This window comes from Chinchilla lanigera, unplaced genomic scaffold (genome assembly GCF_000276665.1).
Source record: "Chinchilla lanigera isolate Chin_1 unplaced genomic scaffold, ChiLan1.0 scaffold00059, whole genome shotgun sequence".
Classification (NCBI taxonomy): Eukaryota; Metazoa; Chordata; class Mammalia; order Rodentia; family Chinchillidae; genus Chinchilla; species Chinchilla lanigera.
This window is the reverse complement of record NW_004955460.1, coordinates 5,750,037-5,760,191: the sequence shown is the minus strand read 5'-3', so window position 1 is coordinate 5,760,191 and position 10,155 is coordinate 5,750,037. Positions and strand designations below refer to the sequence as shown.

The 10,155-nt window shown below is 38.1% G+C and overlaps 1 protein-coding gene across 1 annotated transcript; it reads left to right on the top strand.

Moving 5' to 3' along the window:
* The first annotated feature begins 8,197 nt into the window (after positions 1–8,197).
* LOC102027275 (probable G-protein coupled receptor 141) lies at positions 8,198–9,144 on the top strand. Its single transcript, XM_013521286.1, is given in 2 exon segments — positions 8,198–8,690; positions 8,693–9,144. Coding segments are annotated over 2 exon segments (888 nt in total). The 5' UTR covers positions 8,198–8,219; the 3' UTR covers positions 9,110–9,144.
* Positions 9,145–10,155: the final 1,011 nt, after the last annotated feature.

The window sequence follows — 10,155 nt, the reverse complement described above, 5'->3', positions numbered from 1 at the left end:
TTTGGAGCTACCCACAAGGCAATGCTCCGAGAATGTCCACACTACCTTGGGGGAATTTAAGCCTTTTCTACCAGAGCAGGTGATGCTTGTCACCCTCCTCGCAGGCTTTTGTGCTGCAATAATAGGAAAAATGTAATCCGCCCCGTTTCCCACTCCCTAAAGCTTTATGTTTTCTGTTTTATTTACTAATAATAGGGCAATTAATGCAATTTTAAGGAGTTTTATCTCTTTTAAAAGGAAGCTGGCCTGTGAACCCAGTGAAAGCCAATTTTCAAGCTATGAACAAGGCCTCAGATTTTTATCCACAAAATCTCATCAGGCACGGCCTCTACTTGGAAAAGGAGCTGATATTTAAAGGTCTGGTGAGATTTTGAGTAACCAGTGATTAGTGAAATTGCTCTCCGTCCTAACCAGAGCCTGCACAAGAGTTAAGAGCTCTGAAGACACTGGTGTAATAAAGAAAAGCAATTATTTTTGTAGTGAGTCAGAAGGAAACGCGAGGTTCCTTTGGAGGCTTATAATCTGTGCCTTAGGACTGAGGTTCTGGAATCCTTAACAGCTAATGGTATTTATTTGGTATCTTTGAACTGTCAAAGCACAAGCTAGGTCACACAGAGCCTGTTTTGATTGGAGCATTCAGAACCAGTGTCTCCCCCTGGCCAGCATCCCCAGCGGCCCGAGATGGACACTGCTGAGTTTTGTCATATAAATAAACAAAAAGCCTCCACCCCCAAAAAAACCTTTGTTTAACACAGCAGTGTACCAACTACTGCCTCTTTCTCTGCCCTTTTCTTGATGGTCAGGGATACTTTTCAAACCTCAGCATCTGTGTCCTTCAGCAATACTGGACCCTGCTGACCACATCCTTTTGGAATTATTTAATTAATTATATTTTATTTAGCAAATGGATGCCAAAGAAGTTTCTAATGGAGCCTTTCAAATGTGGCTAATGTACATGGGGAAGTACCTTGTGAGATTTTACATAATGTAAAACAGCCACACGTGGCGAATAGCTACCATATCGGTGGTGCAGGTGGGGCTCTGGCTGCAAGAAGTGCGCGTGTGCAGGTGTGAATTAGAGATGCAGCACCTCTGGCCCCACAGCAGGCTTGCAGAATCAGAAGCTGGGTCAGAAGGAGATGCGAAGTGACTCAGGAGTGCAGTAACAGTTGAGAAATGTAGCTCTTCTGGGTCAATTCTTTAGCATTACAGGGACAGAGGCATGTTGGAATGTTATTATACCCCGAGCGAATGAGCTTTCTGTGAATTTTCCACCATGTCTTCCTTATCACATTAGTCAAATACATTGTGACCTCTCTCTGGTTGTCCGAACTCTGAGATAACTATCATTTCAGAAGATAGTTGAGTCTAATCTATTGATCTGAGCCACATCCCATTCTTTGGTCTAGTGTTTATCTATAAAGTGTTAGTAAAACCACTAGTTCCTTTCCTATGTTTTGAGGCAATAGTGTCTTCCTTTCATAAAGAAGTAGAATAAAGAAGGGGGGGAATTTAAACTACATTGTACGGTAACTTTCAAAGAAGCAAACTGTTTTTTTTCTATAATTAAATCAGACTGGAACCCTAAGGCACAAGAGGTAATAAGTGTACATTTAGAGATCTGAAATGAAAAACAATAGGAGAAGTCTACTTTGAGCAAAATGTTTCCCTATGTTGCTTTTTTGTGGTATTGGGGATTGGGCCCTGGGTCTCCCCACTGAAATCCATCCCTGGCTCTTTTCAAATTTTCTATTTTGAGACAGGGTTTTGCTAAGTCACTAAGTTGCGCACAATAGCCTCAAGCTTATGGTCCTCCTGCCTCAGTCTCTAAGAGTTCTAAGATTGTAAGTCTGGTGGATTGACAACTGGCGGTCAACTTGTAATACCCAGCTGAACTGAATCAGCATGGTGCTGGGTATGGAAGGCCCACCTGAGGATTGTTGCCAACAACATAAAAATGAGAACTGGAGAAAAAGAAGAGAAACTGTTAGGGAGCTGTTGGTTCTCCTGGAGGAGCATGTCATGGCTTTCTCAATGTGAATGTGGCTGTTCTAATAGTTGAAGAAGCTTGGGATCTTATTGCCATTGAAAGTAGCTGTGGTTCACTTTGGGGTAGCTCTGGTCCTTACTTTGAGCATCGCTTCCTGTCTCTGGAGGGGAAGATGGTGCACTGTTCAATGTCCTAGAGAAGTTTGTCACACTGGATTTCCTGATATGGACTCGGCTGTTCTCGTCAGAGGAGCTTGGGACCTCGTTGCCACTGAGGATGGCAATGGTACCTTTCGGGGAGCTCTTAGTTTTTACTTTGAGCATCGCTTCCTGGCTCCAGTGCAGATCCCTCAGCCTGCTAGCACAGACCCTTCATCCTGCTGGCACAGACTTTCTAGCTTCCACCATTGACCTTTGGACCTTCCCAGTACAGATACTTGATACAGACTTGCATGCGACATTGTCATGGGCTCTTGGCCTCCAGTTGGACTAATGGAGGACATTGCCATGGGCTCTAGGTCTTCAGCTGGACTCATGCAGGATGTTGCTGTGGGATCCCAGCCCTCAGCTGGACTCTTTGGTCATTAGTGTGTGGGCAGATTTCCTATACTGTCTTTGTATATGACCCTTTGGGTAGCTATTATAAAATAATCTTAAAAAGTATGTGTCTTGTATTGTTTCCCTTGCAAACTCTAGCTACAACAACAGGCAAGTGCTAGCTTTATTCTTGATTGAATGTGTCCCTGATCTAGGACGCCTTTTAAATGGTAAGATATTGTAGCACCCCCCTCAAAGAGTCAAGACCTGCTAGGCATGTTGACACGTAACTGTAATCCAAGCATAAAATGTCATGTTTACATGTAACCTCCAATTTTCCTCTCCTATACTTAAATCATCTCTAGATTACTTACAACATTTAATATCATGTAAATGTTATGCAAACAGTTTTATTGTTTAAATAATAATGAAAACAAAAAAAAAGTCCTATGCATGTTCAGTACAGACATAACATTTTTCCATCTGAGTTTGGAATCTCCCCATGTGGAACCCACAGAAACAGAGAAAGGTTTTCTATGTATATGTATTTAAAGACTAATACCCATGATTTCCAACTATACAAGACATTTGTGTGCCAACTATGGCTTTATTACTTGTGATTTTTTTATATAGCTAGAAAATGAATGTCAGAGAATGTGTGGCTGTTTCTGTTTTTTTTAAATGTTTGCTTACCCCAAATGTGCTCAGAAATACTAGCTTTGGTCATATTCCTTGGGAGAGAGGTATAGAATGCCCTCCTTGGGTCTCTATCTTTCATCTGCCAAGTGGAGAGGAAGGATGGGATGATCGATCTGGAGTTTTCTCATTCCAAATGCATATCTCCATGGGAGAAAATTTTCTTGCTTCTTGGAGAGAAGCATCCACACGGAGATGAATGAAGAGACTTGAGTAGTAGGTACCTGGAATAATGAAAGATCCCACACACTGCCTCCAGTATCAATGTTGGCTCAGTCTCTGGGTATTTTGGACCAAACATGGCACCAACCCCTGCATTTTAAAGATCTTAGTTAATAACTTGAAAGTAAACAGATTTGGGAATTAGTTGTTAATTTTGTTACCACTTTCCTGGGAATATTTCAATTAAGGATAGTCTTAAGGATGCTAGCACTTTAACAGCTCTAGAGAAGATAAGTCACCTCCATCCTGCTGCTTCAGGGGCAGGGCTGCCCTCCCACGGCCCTCTCTAAGGTGCCTCCCAGGAAAAACGGCGGCAGTGGCTTCCAAACTGCTCCTGCTGAGAACTGGTTGACTTTGTCTTCGGAAAACTAACAGAAGTCAATCATTTGTGTTTCTGCCTTGCTCTAATAGTTTGGAAAGGGGAAAAACTATATTTAAAGGGGAATTTTAATTCTGTAAGGTTTTTAAAGATACTTCCAGTTAAAGGTTTAATTCCATTCCAAAGATAAAATTCTACAGGAGAAGGTGGGAAAAGGAGCTGGAGGTGTTTAACATGCCTCCTAGAGACGCTCAAATTCCTCACACTGTGGGTATCATAGCGCAGTGGGAATGAAAATTTGTAAGAGGGATCCTAGCTTTAATCTTTATCTACTTACTCCCTAACTAGCTCTGTGGCCTTTTGATGATTTCCTAAATTCTAAGTTCAGATGGCTTCATCTGTTAAATAAGAAGATTGCAGGCTTCTGGAGGAAATTACTTCTAATGGCTCATATTAAGGATGTGCTATTTTTCTTCAAACTATTGCCACTTCCCCAAGGAGAAGGAGCTGAATTCTGACTATGGTAGGAAAATGTGGAATATATTCATTCTTTTAGCTGTGTTACAAGTACAACATACAGACTGCATAGCAGAAATCTATGTCATCAATGTGAATGACTAATTTGTGTTCAGCTCACAGATCTGAATTGTATTTTCATGTTTCAGTGTTGGTTTCACCCAACTTGTTTCCCAGTTTGTCCTTCATCAGACAAACAATCCCTAAATATAGCATGGTTTCTATGGGAACATACTTTATCCTGAAGACTCCAGGAACACATTTTATCTGAAAAACTAAGGATTGTCAGATAATATGACCAAATCTGGGCCTATAACCCAGATTTTGTAGCTTTGAATTAATTTAACTTAAGGAGAAATGCTTAAAATTGGTTGAAAAATTGGTTCCATATGAAATTTTTCCAGCGGAGTTGAACTGGTACAAATCTGACTTGCATAAATAAGAGTGGAAATTTTATCTTTCATTGAGAGTTTTTCTTGAAATAATTAAGCATATGGCTCCATTACATTTTGATGCTTTTATTTTATATCTTTGTGGCCACAGGCACTATTGGATGATCAGGTAGCAGATGGTGCAGGTAGGGATAATACTTGCTTTTTTTCCAAGGCAAATGTGAATTTTATCATCTGGTACATAAATGTAGACCATTATAAACTTGCATTACAGGTGGTAAAGTCTCAATCCGTCTTAATTTCCATACTGAGCAGTAATAAGACTTGGGCTATGTTTACCTGCAGTTATTGAAACCCTGTTGTTCTTTTGCTGTCTTTATTTCCTATTAATCTCAATACTTCATTACAATTATGCTTTGATGTCTTAGGATATTTCAAGATATCTATGAAGGTAGGAAAGAAAATGAGAAGGTTCAGGTAAAAAATGAAAGATTTTGGACGTAAAAATGAGCCTTCTTGTTGAAGTTACATTACCAGAGGGTCAAGCTTCAAAAGAACCATTATCTCTAAGTGGCAGATACAATAGGAGAAAGGAGATTTTGGAAACTGGAAGTATAGCAACGTTTTGAGATTACACTGAGTATACAAATGTTACCCAGAACTTCCCCCTCAACATTCACATTCTTACTCTGAATGTGAAACATTTGGAAATACATAAAAGTAGGAAGAGGAGAGACAACACTGGAAAAACATTTATTTTTTCCCATTCATGAGAACAATAAGTCATTAACAGTGAAAATGAAAGTCTTTACTTATAGGAATAATTCTCAATCTGTGTCACAACTGGCTGTAGCAATAAACATCCGTTTGTGGTTTAGACGGTTTATCTCAATCCAAGAATTTGGCTGTTTAGTTTTGTCTAAGGCTTGAGCTTCTTTGTGAGTACATCGTCCATTCCATGAATTTGCCTAACTGTTGTGGCTACTGGAGGCTTTGCTCCAGTAAACTGTGCTTATTGTCTGCCTGAAGTACATCAACAAATGACCAACATGCCTTAAGTCACGCCCAGAAGCAAATCATAAGAGGAAGAGATAGTAAGTAGTTTGGGTGGCCATTTCTTCTGAGTACAACGGGTCTTTAGCTATGTCAGTATTTGATGTTAATGAGCAAAAGCATACCTAGAACTGCAGGGTTTTGAAAAGTAGTATTGGGGGTCATACTGTGGTCATAAGGGTAAAGTCTTGAGGGAAAAGTGATATCTAACTTCTCTCTTCCCTATGAATTTAGCCTATGAATTTAAGTTTCTGTCTGATGAATAGAATCTTGTGTCTTATTTTTATGTAATAACTTTGTGTACACTGTAGAGTGAAAAATGATACTGAGTCAGACAATCCGTTAGGTTCTTTATCGATGTAACCTAACATCTCACAAATATCTTGCAAAGTACACATTATAATTCTGTTTGTATTGCAGAAGACAGTACCATAAACTTAAATATCTGCCCATTATTAGCCAGGTGGATGTGGCAGTGTTTCCAAACACTGCTTTGGGAGAAATGTCCACTTAAACTGTAGCACTGATTTAAAAACTTAGGCTTTCATTGTTTTAAAATAATTTTCAAATTTAAGTTATATGCTTATGCTTGAACAACTTTTTTTTTTTTTTTGGTACTGGTAAATGAACTCACAACTTTGCACGTGCCAGGCAGGCACTGTACCACTGATCTATATCCCCAACCCCTTGAACAAAATTTATAACTAAATCATTATCATCTTTCTTGTACACAAAGTTATATTGTTTCACAATATAAAATATAAAAAAATATATTTATGTACTTTATTAAAATACACATTTTAACATAGAAAAGTTAGATTGTTATGCATGTTATAATTATATTTTTGTTACAATAAATTTTTATTGAGGGTGATAAATATGCTAGATCTCATATGATGTTTCCCACTCAGATACCAGTGATTAAATTCTGTCTCTGGCCAGGTGGGTGGGAATTCTGTGGGGAAATAACACAGACCTTTCCAAAGTGAGAAGTTTGAGCTATTGTTTCCTGGAGCTCAAACTGTCAAACCAAAGGTCTAAAAAAGTTTTTTAAATAGTCAGAGATTTATGATACACTTAATGATGCAGTAACAATTGTATGCAGCCTAACCAGGCATCTCCTCCTAGTTAGAATAAGGAGAAAGGTACAAAAATTGTCCTCTTGTTTTACCTTAAGAATTGTAACATTTATATAGTTTTTTCAATTATAAAACTGTCTCAAAGACACTACCTCATTGAATTTTTGAATAATTCTTTAATGCAGATAGTACAACTTTTCTCACTTCACATATAAATTTCTATGAAGGCAAAGGCACTCATGCCCAATCCCTTGGCAATCAAATAGTAGGACTGGCTTCCATTGGCAGGATAGCAGATGCCCAGGGTACTGGCTTCCTACTAATGCAAGACCATTGTCCCTGACACTCACACCTGAAAGACTTAAATAGCAGCTAGTGCACTTTTTTGAAAGAGAGGGAAAAAAATACATAATTTCAAAATAAGATGATAGGAAATTAACAATGGTTATGATATTGAATATTATAATCTTCAAAGTAGTTGCTCAGATTACAAGATATAGGGATGCAAAATGGATCAAAAAATTTAAGCACTGTCTGTTCTTTTCAATGAACTAATAGAAATTAGTAGTACAATTATCTTAGCTAGCTTGTGTATATATATATATATATTTTCCCCTTCCTTCTTTTGTCCTTTCCCCCATCCCAGTTATTCTCAGCTATAAAGAACTAACCCACTTTTAAGCTCTGTCCTTCCACCAAATTGTAACACGGTAGTGCAAAGATTCAAGTTTAAAATGAGAAGGGTGCAGGAGACATGTATTGTAGGGTGCTCCTTGTCTAAAACCTGCTCATAGAAATTACTCAAAGACGGTGTCCGGGGAACCTTACAATAATGACATATAACTTATGTTATATGTTATATAACTTATGTTACATTATCCAAAATTAGTTTGCATGACAACAGGGCAGGTGATTTTTGTAAGTTTCACCTGAAAGTGTATTGAATGTATACTGATGTTGATTTTATTTAAAATTTTGTGATTTTGTCCATCATGAATTTTTACATTCATTTTGGTTTTAAAATATCTCATTAAAATGTATTTATTTTGGCTACTGAGTTGTTTGGCCTTTCCTTAAGTTTTGCACCTGAAGCGAATGAACCTCATCCTAATTTTTATCCTGATATATGTATAGGAATATACCTGTTTGTAGAATATGTAGGTGCACAACTTTGAGCTTAACATTTAAACTTATCTTTACTATTTTATTTCACTCTCTTCTATCTCTTCAGTATGTTTGAATTATTGGATAGAATCTCTAACAATATTTTCTGGCTTGTAAATAGTTGTCTATTATTGCAAAATTCAATACTAGTAATGCTTAGGCTGTATAGTGTTAACTACAATATATTAATCATAATTTTACAAACTTTTTGATTTAGAGTTTTATGATCTTCTAAGCCCTTTGTGGCAAAGCATGGAGACAATCAATGCAAGCATCCCGGCGAATGTCTCAAACACAGAGTTAGGACAATGTGATATGCACTGCAGGATTATTCTGATAACACTCTACAGCATGGTTTTACTTGGTGGCACTACTGGAATGCTTATGATGTCACGCATGTTGTTCAAAAGAAGCAGCCAATCCGTGGTTGCCACATTTGTCCTCAGTATCATAGCGCTGCACTCCATCCTGCTGGTCAGCCTTCCCTTCCGAGTCAGCTATTACTTCTCAGTCACCTGGGACCTTGGATCCTTTACTTGTTGGGTGGTCACAAGCATCATTTACAGCCATATGTACTTCACGTTTGTTTTCTATGTGGCCATTGTCATACTCCGATTATTCACCTATTTCAAGAAACTCCAAATGCAACAGTTGAAGAAGCACCATGCAGTAGCTTTGAGCATGATTATTTGGACAGTGGGCTACCTCGTTTTTTTGCCAGTTTTTTTTTTTTACAATATGGCACTGATCCAAGTCACTCAGAACAGCAGCGATGCTTTGAGTTCTACAGAGATCTTAACCAGAGGGAACTCATTATCATGAACTACTCTGTGATTGTCATTATGATGGCCACGGTTGTGATTCTTTTCCTGTTACAGCTGGTCGTCATCTTTCAATTGGTAAAGGCTCTATGGCCTGACATGTGGACCCATCAAGAATATAGGGCCCAAATCAAGAGTTTCTTTTTCCTCTTAGTAATAGTTGTTTGTTTCATACCCCACCATGCATTCCGGATACACTTTATTCAAAATTATTCAGGGAGGGAAAATTCTAAATTAGTTCATTACAATGAAATCTGTGTTGCTTTAACGACTGTCTGTTGCTTGGATATGCTGTGCTTCACAGGTGGAGTGATCCATTAAAACTTTCTGTGTTGCTTTCTTGATAATCGCTTTTCCTACCATCATGACAAAATCATTTCAACTGAATAGGAGCTTCTGTGATTTGAAAACTTTTCGAATTCTCTGCTCAGAATCATCAAATTGGTAGATTGTTCTTAATGAAAATTGTCTTTCTACAAAAAAAGTAATAAGGATTGATTATTCCTCTCTCTTTGAAGAACAACCGCCATCCCACATTTACAACTGAACGTTCAATCTCTTAGCTCTACACAAATTGACCACATCATCCTTTTTTTTCTTTTTCAGGCAATACTTTGCTTTCTTTCTTTCTTTTTACATATATATTTTTATTCATATGTTTGCAGTACAAATTGAATACATTCATCATGGGGTGCTGACACAAGATCTTAACTCTTTTCACTTCCTCTTCCTCTCCCCCTTCTCCCATCTCCAGGTATGTTTCCCATTTTGCAAAAGCTCTATCTTCCTGTTTCCTATTATCCATCTTTTATTTTGCTCATTAAATTATTTATACTTTGGATTTCTCCTATAAAAGAAACTTTGCTATATTCAAGATTGTGTGTCTCATTTATGTCACTTAAGATCGTGTTCTCATGGTGCATCCATTTTCCTACAGAAGGCTCACATTTATGCATCTTTATGGCAGAGTAGTACTCTGTTCGGTATTAATACCTCATTTTCTTTGTCCAGTCATCTGTTGATTGACATATAGGCCTCATCCAAGATTTAGCTAATGTAAGTTGTATTGCTGTAAACATGTATATGTATATATTCGGTGTGGGATGGAGGTGGAGCTGTTTGCAGCCATATCATCTTAGTGCTAGATGAGGGTCAACATGGCTTTTCGTCACTACCTTAAAGAGGACTCTCCTTGTCTTCCCTACTCATCTATGTGTAACACCGTACAGCTTTAGTTTCAGCCAAGAAAAAGTTATGTCAGAGCACTGAAGAACTTAGCAGGAGGTTCTGAGTAGGCTCGAATACCTCCTGCCTCCCATCTCAGGCTCTTTCTCTGTAACAAACAGTGATGCAGTGCAAGTTTCTCT